General features: G+C 37.9%; 1 protein-coding gene across 3 annotated transcripts in view; it reads left to right on the forward strand.

The window, feature by feature from the left end:
* The window catches only part of LOC113484284 (transcription initiation factor TFIID subunit 4-like), a 148,929-nt gene extending 131,934 nt beyond the window's left edge, over window positions 1-16,995 (forward strand). For all 3 annotated transcript variants that reach the window (XM_026856570.1, XM_026856569.1, XM_026856571.1), the window contains one exon: window positions 15,404-16,995. In XM_026856570.1, coding sequence (XP_026712371.1) covers window positions 15,404-15,571 — 168 coding nt within the window. In that variant the 3' untranslated portion in view covers window positions 15,572-16,995. The remainder of the gene's footprint in view (window positions 1-15,403) is intronic.
* Window positions 16,996-17,739: the final 744 nt, after the last annotated feature.

A 17,739-nucleotide genomic window follows, 5' to 3' on the forward strand; every position in this document is an offset into this window, starting at 1 on the left:
GATGCTGGGGGGCAGCAGTGCTGCAGAACATAGCAGTGTTCGTGCGAAGGCAAGTCATTTCCCGAAACACTGCAGACACATGGCCTGAGGCAGTCTAAAACCTTTGGAGACCAAAATGGCTCGCAGGAGTTAGAAGTAATAAGGTGTTTTTCCCTTCTTTCTCCTTCACTGAAATTCTGTAAGGTTGCTATGCATTACCGAGGAACAATGCCACTATTTTTGTGTTTTATATGGGTATTAAGATCCATTACAATTTGACATTTTTAAGATTGGTTATCCTGTAGTTTGGTGTTAAATTGAAGTTGTTTGTTTTGAATTTAATTCTTTCATTTTTCAAAGGAAAAAAGGCAGCACTGCTGTGCTGATAGCTTACTGAAGTATTCCAGGATTTGATGTTTGAATTGAATGTTTGCTATCCCAAAATATAGGCAAAAATATCTGTAAAAGAAAGTCTTGGTATTTATATTTTTTTTAATCATTTTTTAAGTCTGAAAGATGCTTTTGGCTAGCTTTTCACAATCAGATTGTAGAAGATATTGCACATATAATATCTTTAAGGCATACTGTTTCTGGGATTATTTTTAACACTGTGTTACACATCCAAGCTGTATTGTGCTTAATGTAACCTGCTTATGATTATTACAACCCTATATGTTTGCAACAGCTAAATAGACTCCACATCAAATAAATTACTGCAGCAATGTTATTAGGCCAGCAGCAATGTTAAGGACATCTGTTAACTCTTTTTCAAATGCCCTGTCCTTACTCGTTTATTCTAAACATTTCTGTTGTTAATTACTACTTAAGTACATGGAGCAGTCATTCTGACATAGCTGTGAAGACCAGCTGAAGAGGATGAGACAGGTTTAGGTCCCATTTTTATCCTGAATGCCACAGTGAGGGGGGGGACACGACCTGTAGCTTATTGTTTTGGGGTAAACACGGGGAAATCAGGACAGAGCAACAGATAATGGACTTAGATTTCCATTACTGTAATTAACAGCAATAGTCATAGCTCTAGCCAGGGAGACCTCATCTTAATCAGCAAGGCCTGGTCTGAGCAACTTTTCCTACTTCGGTCCTAAAAGTCTAACTTCTTGTTATTAGAGCTGGTGACAAGAATTTGCAATGAAACTTTCTCTGTCAAAAATATATTTTTGTCAAAGATAAAATGTTTAGCAAAAGTGCATCATATTTGTCAAGAAGGTTTCTCAACTCCACGACGACATTTCTAGTGAGAAAGTGAGTCTATTGCTGAGTGGTTGCAGCCCAGATCTGGGAGATGAAAGATGAATTTTGTGCCTTAGCCACCAGGTTTCGGGTCTCTGCCACTCGTGTTTGTTGTAAGATAGAATGAAAACGTTGTTGAGAATTGAAATGTTTTCCGCCTTAGTCTTTATTAAGTGGTAAAATGTTACATGTTAGAACCCAGTTCATGGTTCTTTTAAAAATAATTTCTCTCCATTTGAAATTCACGTGAGACCGTAAGGTGTTTGGCGAGCTGACACAGAGTGGCGCAGGCCTCATCTTACCTGTAATTTAGTGAACTGCAGATACTTGATCATGAAAACAAACAGCGTGGTGGTTTTCAAAGGTTAGATGGAATTTAAGAGCAACTCTGGTAAATTAAACCAAGCAATAATAAAAGGACCTGCAGAAATTCTCTATAGACAGCATCTAAAAGGTTTCTGTTTCTCTTGGGAAGCTTGCCAGAATAGTGTGAATGTACGTAGCTTTTCATTAGCGTTGTAGGAAAAACAGATGCAAAGTAAGGAATACGCAGTAAGTGCGTTTCATTTTTGTCATCGGAACAATGTCTGATTTTCAAATTACAGTCTCGCCTCTCAGTGTGATTGAAGCAAACCTGTAGTATATACTTAGAGTATTGCTAATTCAAGTATTTTCTCTTGCTCATTACTACTGTATGCGGTTAATCACAAAGTGCGTGTGGCTCATTGCAGTGTGTGAGGCTGTGGAGGATCACAGCTCAGATAGAAACCTCTCGTTAAATGATTCACCTGCAAACAGACTAAGCGACCCAAGGCAGGACTAACTGCCTGCAAGCGTACAGGTTCCAGGTTGCAGGATGGCATCCTTGCCTTTGCCCTTGCTCTCCTTGGCGACACCAAGACGCCCAAGCGGAGCGCTTGACCTCCGGTGCAAAGACCTGCGGCTGCCGCCAGCCCTGACCAATGTTTCTCCCATAGCAAGATTCCCACACCTGCTCCCTACAGTCTGTCAGATAAGGTTGTGGGTTGGCCAACTTTTATTTATGGGCCAATGAATTATGCAGCTGGGGTAATTAGATGGTTTTGTTTTGTGAATCAGGATTATGCTCCTGGGGTGCCAACCTAGGAAAGTCTTCGAAACTGCATAATAAAAGTCATTTTTATGCAGAGGTGGAAATATTTGAATGGGAAAGAGAATTAGGGGGAGGGGAGAAGCTAATGTCCTCAAGTATCTGGAGAGGAAACTCTAGTTGTTATCCATTAATCTCTTACTTTTCTTGCATTGTGTAGGGAAGGAAGAGGCTGTTTTAGCATAAACTCCAAAAGAAAATAAGTACTTCTCTCTTCCCCCAAGTAGAACTATAAAATATAGATGCTTTCTTGTAGCTGGAAAACATGTATGAAATTATATATGTATATTCAGGGACTGTATATTGTGTAGTCACTGTATGCTAGTTGTGTAATAGGACCCTGACTACAACTAAATCCAATATTCTTTAATTAAATGATAGTTTCCATCATATCCTTCAGTTGCATATTTTGAAAGACATTTGAAGAAGCAGACTAGTATGTAGTTTTGACTTCTCTAACCTACATGCCTTATGTTTGTGCCTCAAGATAACATTGAATAACATATTTAAACTACTCATGTGTGAAAAAGCAAAATTATATCTCATCAACTGATTGCTTCACACATTCAAAAAATCAAATTCTCCTTTTGTTCAGATACTAAACAGAAATCATAAGGGAAACATGTTCGTAGAAATGATAGAGTATTTCAAAATGAGAAGGTATGAATACTTTTAATTACAAGGGATTATACCAATTTTAAAAGTTGAATCATTTTACAAAGGTATTCTTTCCCAAACATAGTTTTCATTGTGTAGGCATTACAGTCTGGTTCAGTTGATAATGAGTCACAGAAGTTTACTGAGCTGTTATGATTGAATATTTTGAGTTGAATTTAGATATTGTAAAATAATAATTGGTGATAACCATATTTGGTTCTTTCTTCAGTTTCATCATCTGTAAGAAGTAGTACCGTCAAGTTCTAATGCTTAATTTACATATAATAAAAACTAGAGGTGCATGTGTTCTTGTGGCTGTCATTGGTATTTATTAAATGTGTATTTATGTTTTCCATACGTCTGTGTGTATGTAGTAGTTTTGTATCAGTATGTATAAATTATACCAAAGCCATGGTCTTTCATAGATTTTAATTACTGTGTAGCTATTCTTTAAGTTTTTGTAAACAAGGCAGACTTTAAATTTGAAAGCACTCCGCCAGATGAGCTGTTCTGGCAGTCCCTAGAATTAAAGCTTAGACTTTCAAACTTCAACATCTATATGAAATAGAACTTGATGACATGGGATGCAAGTCTTAAAAAAAACCCAAAACCAAAATACCAACCCAAAACCCCAACCCAAACAAAACACAAAAATGACAGAAAACTCATGAGAATAAGAATAAGAATAAGAATAAGAATAAGAATAAGAATAAGAATAAGAATAAGAATAAGAATAAGAATAAGAATAAGAATAAGAATAAGAATAAGATAAGAATAAGAATAAGAATAAGAATAAGAATAAGAATAAGAATGAATGATGTTTCAAATGTCCTCTCTCAGTTTACAGAATCTGTCCTGTTTTCTGACTTTTGGGAGAACTTATGTTTATTGCCATAAAATTAACATTTTCAATACGATGTTACTGTTTAGGTTTTTTGGGTAGGGGAGTAAGAAGATGATCAGATGTTACAGTAATGTTGCTGTTTGTGCAGAAACCAAATTAGACCCAGTCCGCTTCATAGTGTGAGTTGGTTAGAGACTGAGTCAAGCACTGTGGGGAACATTGCTAAAAACCTGAGGTTTGCTCTTAGAAAGTGTTGAGTCCACTGTAGTTCCACTGAAGGTGATGAACTTTTCTAAATAAAAGCATAATAGAAACAAAGTACTTCATAAATGAGGATGTAAAGAATATGGCAGGATCTTGAGCAATATTTTTCAGAATAAAGAATGTTCTGGTTACTGATTTCTTACTAACTAAAAAAATAAAAAGCCTGTAGTTTTGAAGGTACTATTTGTTTAAGACCCTGACTAAAGTAAGTCACCTGGGGAGCAGTGAAGGCCTCAGAAGGACAGCGTACAATCCGGCTGTGAGTTTTGCTGCAGTTTATTTTTAAAAGGGTAAGTAGAAGCCTAGATCTTAGAACTGTGGCAGTTAGTGGGAGAAGCTGATACGGGATTATCAAGGTTAGAGTTCAGATAGAACAGATGGTAAAATAGTTGTAACCTACTATACCATATGTTACCGCCGCACATGTTCAGGTAGCACATTATATGTACTGTGCCAAAAGATCTGTGATCCGAATGCAGGTTTTTAGAAAAACCAGAAAAGCTCCTGAACAATCGATTTCTTAATTTTAGGCCAGGTTAATGAAAAAGCCATAATTGGTTAAACTGCACAACAGAATTTATCATTCCAGAGAGGGATAAAAAAAATTAGGTGTAGGATGCAACTGTATCTTTTCTAATTCCCCAAAAGGCTAAAATGAAGCTTGTGTTTCAGGAAGTCTTGTTTCAGGCTCATTATACTTGAATTTCTGGGGAAAGTATTTAAAGAAAAAACGAATTCACAGCACTTTAATTCAGACCATTAAATACAGGTTACAATTTATGATTTTTGTACCTTTTAATCAGGGGCCAGATTTTCAGAAGTGCATGCTGTCTTATTAAGGTGCCAGTTAAATGATAAATTTCTCATTGGAAACAACTGGAGCTTCACTGGGTTAGAGTACTTCAGAAAATCTCACTCCTCATCTATAGTCTCTACTGTTATTACTCAGATGCTTTTTAAATAATCTGATGTGAAACCATGGAAATAGGAAGGTAGGAGACAAGAAAGAGAAAAAAGGGTTAATCAAGTCAGAAGTACTGGGAGAAGAAGTGGAATGGTAGCAAAGAAGAAAAATGAAGGCAGAGAGTTGTGATTTGGAGTGGTGCTAAAGAGCCTCTGGGCTTGAGATTCATCTCGCATTTTATAATGCTCATGTTGTGTTGTATCATAATGCACTTGCTCCTACTAGAGCTCGCTGTTCCTCCTCTCTTATTGCCAATGGTAAAAATAGGCCAGTAGCATCACTCCATACTATTGAACGCATTCTGAATTCCGTGGTGCTTTCTCACTTGCCTCTCTAATTAATTTAGTAATCGTCTTCAGTGGGTGTGCATTGTGTACGTTGGCGTATGTCTGCTCGGTTGCCTCTTCCATCATCTGTTCGAGTTCTCATGTTGCTGATGATTGGTTGTGCCAGCTCCCTTCCAAAGACGGTGAATATATTACACTCCACTGCCTTTTGTTTAACTTTGCCCAAAAAATCCCATCATAAGCCTCTGGTTTTGGCTAGTACTTTGGGAAAGATTTTTCTTCTGCAGTTGCAACCCTCTTTTTTATATAATATTCACGTTTATTTTATTTTGGGAGTAATTAGATATGAGAGACTTGACAGTTTATACATGGACCATTGTCCACAGTTGGGACCTGTTAGTAAAAGCTATTCAGTATTTATCAGATGATTTATGTTATTAGGTGATTTTGTGTCTGTCTTAGACTTATTTCCTATTATATATTATAATACCTGTTTTAATTAGAGTTTGTAGTGGAGCCTTTGATTTCTACTATCTGGTTTTTAATTTATTTTAAATAATTAATAACTATATATATTGGGTCTCTTTCTAATAAAGGAAAGGTGGTGATAGTTGTGATACTTGTTAATTCTCCTTTTCTTGAGGTAGTCTGAGTGGTATCCAAACTTATCAGGATAGTAAAGATAAGAAGTTAGAGATAACTAAGAGTAGAGCTTTAACATCTGAAAAAATGTTTTTGTACATCACCATCACCACATCTCCTCCATGATCATCTGTAGACTGAAGAGACTTATTTTTTTTCTTTAGATACTGATATGGGTTGCTCAATCATTTTGTTACAGCAAGATAACAGTTGGTTAAAGGATCTCCTTGAAAGTTTTTGTGATGCATTTAATCCCACTTAAAAAGGGGTAGATCTGGGATAATTGTGAGACTGTGAAAGAGTTAACTTGGCAAAAACCAAGTAAATTATTTTTTTTTCAAACAGCTGTTTGAAATTCAAGGTTTATTCTTTGTTGTTGGCTATGTTGAATGTGTCTTTAAAGGGTTGGTTGCTTGCTTGTTTTGTGGTGAAATGGGTAGGAGGAAGATAAGGGTTTGGGAATTCATGAACTAAGAGGGGATTACAGGGTTTTTTAAATGTTAGAGCAAGTTTAAATTGTCAGTATAGTGTTTGTAAATTAAACTGATCTGCTTTTTACTCAAGGCTTGGTGTCTTACTTTGATAATGGAGAGAGAGGAAAAACCTGATTGACATGAGAGGTTAGATAACTGTATGAAGCAGAGGTAGGGTTTTTTAATTAAAAAAAGGTGATGGAAGTGTGTATGTTGGAGTAGTTTGAAGTTTGGCAGCAGATTAGATTGCGATTGGAGGATGGAGAGCGGGGAAGGGTGATGGAGACACGCAGGTCACCAAGTGCTTTGAGTCCTGGAGAAGTGATCCTGGTGTGGGAGAGAAAGGGAGGTAGGGGACTTAGAAAGGGGCTTGGGAAAGAGTACAGCCTGATAATGTGCCATGGTGTGCCATGGTGACCACGTGTGCCATGGTGACCACGTGTGCCAGGGACTGTCCTCCTAACGTGGAAGGGGAAACAAATGTATTGAATGGCGGCGCCTATAAACTTGCTTATGCCTGTAGGAAAGAAAACCCACCTTGTTTCCTTCTTGGAGCCATTCTTCCAAGAGTTATTTGTGCCTGTCTGATTTAGGTTTTTTGAATATTTTCTGAACAAACAAACCCACTAACTTAAAAAGAGTCAAGAGTGAGACTTAGCTGTAAGAAACAGAAATGTTAAGAAATCAAGAAATAACTGGCTAAATGATTCAGCTTCTCCCTGTTGAACTCCGTCATCTCTCCCTAATACCTGGAACGCGCTAGGCCTTAATTATATTCCATGATATTTTCAGTAATAGAAAGAATGTTAGCTGTCTTCCACATTTTATTTACAGATTTTATCGTCTTATTTCCTGTACACTGGACTGTGTTCTGACAATGTGTGCATCCTGCAAGCTGAAAGTATTAGCATTTAGGGCTTAATTTTACTGTCACTCAATCCAGAGATAACCGCATTGCCTGCTTTGTTTTGTTTTATTTAATGGGCTGGGTGTACAAATTAGGGCCATATACTACCCTCAATCCACAGAGTAGCCTCTGGTAATTATAGGGAAAGGTTTATACTACTGTTCATAGATAGAACTAGCCTACAAGTAAATTTTGCATGGGAATAAAAAGTGCCAAGAGCTGGTAGATCTGTGGCTATTTTTGGCCTTTGTTTGGCAAATGGTGCATAAAGTCACTTGATTGGCACTTGCACAATTGCTGGGAGTGAGCAAGATGGCCAACAGTTGCGAATATAATTATTTTAAAGTCTGGGTGTTATACATCATAATTAGGCTTAAGATCTGAGAGTCATTTGAGATGAATGAGGGCAATTCATGCTCTCAAGAGCTGAGGAAGTGATTTTGTCTTTAGGTTTTGCATTTGTAAGATTTTTTTTTTTTTGCACAAGCTTTAAGATTTAGATATTTTCTCTATCTCATGCTCTTCCCCCCTCCCATGGGAGAACTGGCAATATATGAAACAGCTGTATATCTGTGCCTCACCTTAAACAGGTGAGATATAGCTAGCGCATGAAATACCACGATTCACTTCTCAGTGCTGATTTTTTTTCTTCATCAGAACCGGCTATGAATGAACCTAGTACCCACAGTTACCCAGTCCATTACAGTTGTTCTGCTCGGCATGTCTTCCGTAAGGGGTAGACCAGAAAAGCAACCTTTACTGGATAGATAACAATTGTGTCTATTTTAATTAGATATTTAAACAATTAAATTTTACAGTTACATGCATCTAGAGATTGATGACTGTTGAGAATATTTTAATTATTTTAAGGTTCTTATTAAATGAAAGTCACAATCATGCAGGTTAGAAAAGAAAGGGCCACCCACTATGTAAAACTGAGATAGTTTTGAACTAATATCAAGGATTACCACAGGAGAAAATTCAGATGGGAATCAAATATGATTCAAGGAAAATGTGGATCCTGCAAGTAGAGCTGTAAGGCTTCTCCCAAAGTTGGTTTGACATTTCTTGACTCCCAGTGAGAGAGAATATAGGGATGTACAGCATGACTGGGCTGGAGTAAGATAGGCAAGTCTTTTTAAAAAAAAAAACAAAAACAAAAAACCCCAACCAACAAACCCCCAACAACAACAACAAAAAAACCCCAGAAAAACCCCAAACAACAAACTGAAAAAAAACCCATACTAACATTGAAAGATGAGAAGGGAAAAGCATCACAATGCTTGAAAAATAATAAAAAAATTTGGCAGGATTAGTATTTCAAAGGGAGCAGCACTTGATTAAACATTTGGAAAGCATGGGAGGAGAAACATTCCAAGCAAAATGAAAATATACGTGTATGATGGAAACAGGATAAATAGAATATTCCACTTATAATTACCACGGCAAGAATGCAACCCAAACTTAGAGCACTTAATCAGGTAAAATTGTGATTGCTTTTAAGTCCAAGTAAGGCAGTGAATTGTGGTAGGTATGAGATGTTTGTGGATAAAGATGCTGGCAAGATCTATAGCTGCAGTGAAGAGCGGGTCCATGAACAAAGTACATGAAAAGATCTGGAGCCTGCACCACTGAGCAAATCGTGAGTGTATTGCAAGAAGTCGGAGGATAGAAGGCATCCATTTTTAGCACATACCAAGCGAGGAGTGAGGCGGACAGAAAGGTCTTTGAAAGGTTAAAAGTCTTTGCAGAACGCAAAGCTGTATCTCTGTGCAGGGAAAACTTGAAGTTTCCGTCCCCCCATTAATGCAGTGATTCTTCAGAGTTCTGCATGGGTGGATTGATTAAGAAGTTAAGATTAGCTGCCGTCTGGTTTCTTCCTGAGTGTGGCCTGGTGAGGGCTGGGCAGTTGAACACCCATCTCCCTTGAGCAGGTAAATGTCAGAGACCACAGCTGCCTTACGCTCCATCTGCGTTATTTACCTCCATCGGGGCAGACTTCTTCCCAAGTTGTTTCTTTCTGAAATGCCCCACAGCCTGCTTATTGCCCCTGCTCTCATTCTGTTTGCGGGGGAAATGCTCTCTTAGAGGAAGGAATAGGTGATCAGGTTGGTAATAGATGCTGAGTTCTCCCAACTGGCAGATTTTGGTATGATGCTCTTTCACAAAGCAGGTTTTCAATTATACTTGCATATATGACTTAGCTTAACATACTAAAGGCAAAGAGCAGGTACATAAAATGCATTCTTGTAATGGCAGCCTATTTCTTTGGGTTGAAATAACATCATGTAATTATAAACTAAAGTGCTTACATCTAAAGAAAAAATTTTCACTGTGTCCATGTCTTAGTGTGATTACCTTCCTCTTATTATTTCTTAATATAAAAATTACTGCATGCTGACTTTGAAATGTTGCAATTGTGTTGGTATTTGAAGTACTTGTAAATACTTGTGCAAATCAGTTTTTCTGATGTTTGTCTGCAGGGTGAGGTGTGTGTTTATGTGCCCAGGGGACATGAGATGCATTTGCATCCAAGAGGGCGTAGCAAGCAAACGTGCCAAAACTGAGTCTGTAGGAACAGTTGCACTAAAATAGTACAGGATAGAAATGTTTGCAAATGAAAATAACTAGCTTCCGAAGAAATAATGGTATCTAATCCTCCCTGTAAATGTTGCTGATCTGAAGGCTTAAATGATAGCTTTTGGTGATGAATCTTTCTAAAGACACTTGTCAAGCCACCATATTGTGCATATGAAGATGCAGAATCTTTTTGTAGATATAATTATATTTCATCCAGAATTGTTAATCTTTGAGGTGCTGACGAACAGTTATTACTTACTTTTCTGTACTTCAGGGGAATACTGATTTAAGGATGTTTCAGCTCTCATTTAAATCAGTGAAATCATTACTATTAGCCTCAGTAGGTGCTGAATTAAACCCTAAATTACATGGGACAGCTAATCATACATAACATTATACCTGTTTTTCATGTACAAAGTGCCTCTCAGCCAAAAATCTCATAGCACTTTATGCAAGTAAACATCATTGCTGCAGAGTATCTCCAGAATATTTCGTATGATCCAAAACCTCTTATTCATAAGAGCAGACAAATACATACCTTATCTTCCCACTCCAGTGCATGGAGGTTGGAGAGACAAAATTCCTAGTATTTTTTTTACTCCATAGATAGCTTGGTTTTGAATTGTTACTGTATGATTCCCACTTTCAGACTTCATCTTGAAGTGGAAGTCTGCCACAAGGATGTGCCATGTAGCCTGGGAAGAAAACCAGCAGATCTTTTATCATTATTGCCTTGTCTGTCTGGGTCACAGAGAAGCAATAGCCGCAGTTCAAGACTGTGTTCAAAGGAGAGATGTCAGGACTGAATTGTTTTCTGGTGAAGGAAGGATGGATAAAATATTAAATGCAACCTTCTGCTTGCCCTTATCTTTGTGTTTCCTGACAAGAATATCGTACTGTATTTTCATGGTTCTGTAGTTCAAAGCTGAAGATACACAGATTTGTGAAAGAAAAAAAAAAGATTTAATTGTTCAATAGTAGAAGTCATTATTATAAAAATAAGTGTAGATTTTTTATTACGTGTGCTTTCTTATGTGAAAGCACTTCTACTTGAGCGAGCAAGAGCACACTTTTGAGAGTTCTTTGGTTTAATTTTCATACACCTGCTGCTGTAATTATTATAATTTAATGCACAAAGGCATTTTTACTTTCTGAGCAGTAAAGGAGTTTGTCCATGAAAATTTCAGAAGAGGTGTGTCTGTCTCTCAGTCCTCTTTCCCAGTAGCCTTTAAACCTTTCAGGAAATACTAATCAAATCGGGGGCGGGGGGAGCATCAGAAATGGGGAACTGAGGTAGGAAAGGAGCTCGAGATGATTTTAAGTCCCTACAACTTCCCATGTGAACTGTTGGCTTGGATATAGGAAAGAGGGACGTGCTGGTCTCAACAGCAAGGAAGAGGCTGCAGTGTGAGCTGAGCAAGCGTTGGGGTAAGTTCGGCTTGGGGGCTACTTGTCTGCTGGGTGGATGATGAGCACACACAGCCGGGTGGGTCACCCGCCCCATAGCTGGTAAGTGAGGGTGCAGTAAGAGCCGACCGTAGGTTAGTTCTGAGACTGTTTTGAAAAGGGGGAGTTTGTGATAGGTGGAGGGTAGTACAGCCGGCTGGAGAGTGTTTTTGCAGAAGGTGAGGGGTAATGAACACTCTGTAGAGGAGCCGGGTTTCTTGTGGTAAGCAGTACCAGAGAAATGTGACACATCTGTGAGAAATGAAGCTGCATTAGTTCCTCTGCGCACAGGATTATCAGTTTTAGTTTCTACCCTATCACTAGGGTGAGAGCATGTTTCTTTGGCAGATTGTTGTATATTTACCTAGTGTTCTACCATGTCTTTGGTCCCTATTTTATTTTGAACCATTTTTATTATGCTTTTCCAACAGCATGCGTTTTCTCATGGAGAAAAATAGCAAACAGGCTGAGATCGGTGGCCCAAATCTTGTGTCACATCTGACATAGATTCAGAATTGCTTCAAAATGTGTATACGGAACCAGTAATTATCATGGTTCTTCTTCTTAAGCCGTAATTTCAAACTAGGTAGCTTCCAACAGTTGAATTACGCTTGACAGTGCCATACTGTTATTTAAAATAGTGTAAGCTATATGTACATCAGCTGTGCATATCTGAAGTGCATTAAAGCCCATTAAAGTAGACAGACTCTGAACTGTTTCAGTGGGTCTTGGATTACAGGTTAACAGAGAGCACAGCACCATGGCATTTTTGCAGATTCCTGCATTTGATTTTCCGTGAGCTGATTTTCCCTTCAGTCCCAACTGGGAGCAGGAGTTGTGTGGTGGTCTCTGGAAAGCCCCATTGTAGTCCACCTCTCTGTAGCCCTGCGAGGAACTGGTGGAGCACAGAATGATTTGTTTGCTCTCTGCTGTGCTGTGGGATTTGCAGCTGCCAAGTTCAAGGCAGTCACCAGTCACCTTGGTGTGTTACAAGAAAGTAGGATTGAAGCAGCAAAGGAGAAGAGGCAGTGAGGAAAAGGAGAGAACCAGACGGAAGGGGATAAGAAGTCACTCCAACTCCTGCATGTAAGCAATCTTGAAGAGACAGAAAGAGTTCATATATAAATTAAATGGGTTTTTTTCTGGTCTGGAACATCTTAAATTTCCCCTAAATTATAAATAGAAGTTCACTGATACAAAACTAGTACTGATGTATATTTAAGTGGGTGTGATTTGGTAATAGCTTGGGTGTGGCAGGCCAGGAAATAAAGGATGTAAACAATTTACAACCTTCTTTTTTTTTTATTAGAGCCTTTATCTTCGTAACTCTTATTAGTTGCCATAGATACAGACAACACAGGGCTTGTCTGGGTTAATGAAAAGTCTGTCATGCTGATAAAAAAATGTGATTTTTTCTTGAGAAAAATCTGCATTATTTCAATTCGACTATTCTTGGCAATTAATTTTAACTATGCTTCCATTTGTGTATGTAATTAAAAAATTGTGGCATTTAGTAGTCTACATTTTTGATACAGCATCTGCAGAATAATTTTGAGTACAATGCAGTACCAAACAAATTGGTCTTTAATTTAAATTAGAGATCATATTGACAGATACAAATTACTGTTCTGTCAGATTACAGGTGTGCTTCTGTACTTTCTAAAATCATTCTTACAATTTTTTCCACCTTGTGAAACTATTACAAGACGTTATCAGGTAACTGATTGGCTCATAAGTGCAGTCATGAGTGTGCACCACTTCATTCATGTTATGACGTTACATTAAGAACGTATGCTCTTCTTACCTAAAAGTTGAGTATCTCGGGTGATAAATGCAGTGAGTATGAGTTACCACATCTTAATTCCAAGTACTCTGTCCAAACAGAAAGCAGTTATATGCTGTAAATGTACCTCAACTGATTCAAGAAATTATTTTGTATGAAGAAAAAAAAAAAAAAAAAAAAAAAAAAAAAAAAAAAAAAAAGCAGCAGCTTTTCTGTTGGTAAGTGCAGGATGGTTCTAGTCTGGTATGCTATGGACAGTATTTTTAATTAGTTTAAGGTGGCCATATTTCTTAAAAGTGTGTTTGTCACAGGAACTATAGTCAGGATGAATCTGAAGTAAGTATTACTTGGGGCAGGGAGGCGAGATGTACCATGTGGGGACCAGAGAAGAAAGAAAACAATTTTTGAGTCAGCTTGATTTAAAATAAATACATATACAGTGGTTTCTTGGAGAGTTAGAAACAGTGGCAACAGCCCTGGCAAAGTAGATGCATGGTCAGAGTGCAGCTTAAGGTAGGTAGAGTATTGTTCCAGACCTGCGGAAGGTAGAGTGTAAGTTTAAATGATGCTATTTCTTTTAGGAATGCAAAGCATTTTGGCGTAAAGGCTGAATTCAGAGCACTGCTAAATAAGTGGATTGTGCACTGGGGGTATGTCTGGCTTCAGCATGGATGAGCAACCCTTGCAGCTGCAGCACATGCTTTTCCAATGAGCAGCGAGGTTAGGTGGTAAATCAATTAATCTATTAACAAAACTACTCTGTACTGGCGAACAGAATCCCTCAGATGAAATGCTCATGGTGCTCAGAAGTTGTGGGATTCTCCCTCTCTTGCCTGCAAGCTTAGCCACATTCATTTTGCCACATTAAGCCTTCTGTGTTTGCGGTTACGAGAGAATAGGATTTGCCCTGCTACTGTAATTTAATAACAAGGTATAGGAGAAATGACTGGACTGGTATAGTTCTGCAAGGATCTGACTGCTGGTACACAGAGAGCAACAGAGAAAACGGTGCCACATCCTATTTCCAATACACCGTATAGGTTTCCTCTACAATCTTTCAGTAGTAAAATTACACTTAACTGTATTTTTAATGGCTAGAATCAAGATCCTAGAGTAAGTATTTCCTGAGGAAAGAAAGGTAGGTTATTAAGAGCAGCAGTAAATAAATTTGGGATTTTAAAAGTATTGAAAACTTTGCCAGATGTCTTAGAGGTTTGAAAAATAATTTAAGTCTTTTTAGAGATTAAAAGCTGTTTTTCTAAGTCAGAACAGTTTGTTTTGCCAGAAATAAATTGGCATTAATAAAAACAATGGTCTCCTAAGGATGAAAAAAGGTTTGAATGTGCGCATGTATCACGTTTCAGTTTTAAACTCAACAAGACTGCAGAGAGTCTGTAATTATGTCCTTGCAATTTCTAAATATTCAGATCACAGTGTTCTCAGGCCCAATTTGTGAATCTGCTCTCTATACAGAAAGCCAGGATGAGGTATTCAGTACCTTTGAACCAATTTAAACAAACAAACAAAAATTATTTAACATAGCTTTAGAAAATACTGATGTTTGTCATCATTGTACGTCTGAGTATTTGTGATCTTTCTATTTAGATCTTCCATCTCTCAGCTGAACACTGGTTGTGTATTCGAGCAGGATTGTTCAGTATCTCCCCACACTGAGCTTTTCTCTTCAGTACACCCAGCGGAGAGAGTCGGGGTCCCCGTGGGACTTGCAGCTGCGCAGGCTATTGCAGTAGCAACATCCTGACACACCATTCAACTTTTTCCAGTCCTAGACCCAGGATGCGGAGCAGGATGCTGCACACATTTGATGTACTAAAGATGACTCTATCTGCTGCAAATGGTTTTGTCCTTAAAAGGCTCCTGAAATTAAACTGGTCAAATACTTCTACAGTTAACATGACTTTAGCAGGAGAATTAGTCGAGATTTGTTTGTCCCACGTTGTGAATGAACAAGATCTGGCCTCACATGTGTTTTCACTTGTTTCTTTACTTGGGTTAACTTGGTGAGACTCAGAAGAACAGAAAAAAATAAATCTCCTGTAACACTTTCAGAATTAGGCTCATAATAATTCATTTAAAATGTTTAAAATAATCCAGCAGTTAGTAGTAGTAAACCTGAGAATACACGGAAACCCTTTACTGTTGCAGGACTTCTGACTTTGTTGTGTTTTCTTTGTAGGGCCTTGGTATGTCTGGTGGAAGTCAGGCTGGCTTGGGGACTCCTTCATCCAGGCAGTATGCACGACAGAAGATAACTCGCGTAAACCTCAGGGACTTCATCTTCTACATGGAACAGGAAAGAGAAACAAGCCATTCTCTCCTGCTCTATCGAGCTCTGCTTAAATAAAGCCAAGAATTGTACTGATTTCTCCATACAGAAGCTCAACTTGCATTGAAAAGCTGTCATTTTAATGTGCCTTCTATTTTTTTCCGAAGTCAATGTTCCAGTAATTTTGTTTTGTAAAATTGTCAGACACATGCAATAAATTCCCTTTATGTAAAAAAAAAAAAACAAACCAACAAACCCACACAAAAAAAAAAATGTGCAAAAGGTTTTAAAATGTTAAATCCACAGATAAAACCGACATCAAAGTCTTGTTCTGTTTGGCCCTTTTAGGTGAGGCTGAAGTAGATGGCCCTGAAGTTACGCCATTGGAGACAGCTGCAGTGGCTCACCTGAACCATCTCATGGCAAGAACTGGGACAGGGCCACAGGACTGGGACCTAACCACGGTGTTAATCTGCATTTTCACTTACGGTGCTGGTTTTCTTTTCTTTTTAGTTTTACTAGCACTGTTTCCACTGACTAATCATGGTGATATCTGTTGTTATTTTAAAATAGTTATAACTGCAAGTTTTTGCACAGTTAAGAGAATAGCCACTGCACACTCTCACAAATTTTATATATTTAGGATTTTTGCTTTTACTGCACAGCTCATTTCCTGAGCCATTTGCTCAACCAAATCCTAAGTGTATGAAATCTGTACGTTTGGGTCCCAGCTGAGTTCCCTTGACTAGCTTCCAGTTGTTTTCTAAATCTCTTCAACCTTTTGCACATTTGTAGCAGCTGGTTAGTAACATGAATCAAAGTTGGGTTTTATTTTCTAAAAAATATTTTAATTTATTTATTGCAAAGAGTATGGTTTAATGGTGGTTTTAAAAGAGAGTATTGTTCAGTAAAGATTTTAGAGTATTCTATATGGATTTTTAAAGTCACTGTAGAAGTTTTGGGGGCCGGTTCCAGGCGTAGAGAACCTGGAGAGGCGGGTGAGCCCTGGCAGCCCGGTGCCGCCGCGCGGCCGGGGCAGCGCCGCAGGGACCGGCGATGCCTTTGCCTTGGACGATTGGACCCGAGGACTCCAGTCCGGAGAGGCTCATGAACAAGCGCATGACTTTAAGCATAATGAGTAGTTTTAAGTACTTAAAGGTGGATGAATGCTTTTTAAATGCTTTGCTGAATTGGAATTTAAGGGGCCCACACCGAAGCCACGTGAAGTCTGTGTGAGTCTTTTAAATGGGTATGGGACAGGAATAGTAAGCAGGCAGGTGGGCACAAGTTGTTGGACTTCAACATAACAGTATTATCAGTAACCATGGAAGGGAGACATTTGCTTATTTATCTTTTCAATTTTTACTGTGTTATGCTTGCCACTTTTTTGAGGCAATTTTTTTTTTTTTTTTTTTTGATGGGAAACCATAGCGAAAGCACAAATAGAACTATTTGTCCAATAGTTTTAAAAACAAAAGTTTTAATTATTTTTTAAGGTTTATGAAAAGCAGAAGAAAATTTATACTGCTGCTATTTAGCCAAAAGATTATTCATAAGGTATTTAAGGCCAGGAAGTGTAAAATTATGTTTTAAATGTATTGATAATTTGTACATATTGTTTATAAAGGCCTTGTGTTTATTAGAATTACGTTATTTTGATGATTTCTGTACATACTCGTAAATACCCCCAATTTGTGTGAAAACATACTCCCTTATTTGTACTTATTTTGTAAAGAAATAAAACAATTTACTAAAGTAACACATTGAGTGACATACAGCATTAATTTATCAAACATGAATTTCACATTGTCTTGTAGTTCTTAAGCACTGTTCAGAAACATTTTGCATTAAAATATTAACAGAATACCCACAAAGAAATATTAAAACCAAATACTTCAATGTTTTGTTGTGCTGATTCTTATCCTTTGTCAAACATCTAATAAAATTGTCAGCAAACCTCGATGCTATTAATACAGTGAATGAATGCACTCAACAGTTGCTTTCTCAAAAGCGATTAGTCCAATAAGCACAACATAACATTCTCGCTTTCTGTCCGAGACTTGGGAGCACGGTGGTGTAAGAGGGTTGTACAGAAAGTGCTAGCGAAGACTTGTGTTCTTCAAGCCACAGTTTCAGTGCTCAGCAACAGAGAATCAGAACAATTTTGTTTAATCGAATTAGGCGAAAAAAACAGGCTACGTTTACTTTTTGGCTTTCATAATAAAAACATTTGCTGGCTGTGCACC

The sequence above is a fragment of the Athene cunicularia genome (assembly GCF_003259725.1).
Source record: "Athene cunicularia isolate RWA chromosome 11 unlocalized genomic scaffold, athCun1 chr11_part1, whole genome shotgun sequence".
Classification (NCBI taxonomy): Eukaryota; Metazoa; Chordata; class Aves; order Strigiformes; family Strigidae; genus Athene; species Athene cunicularia.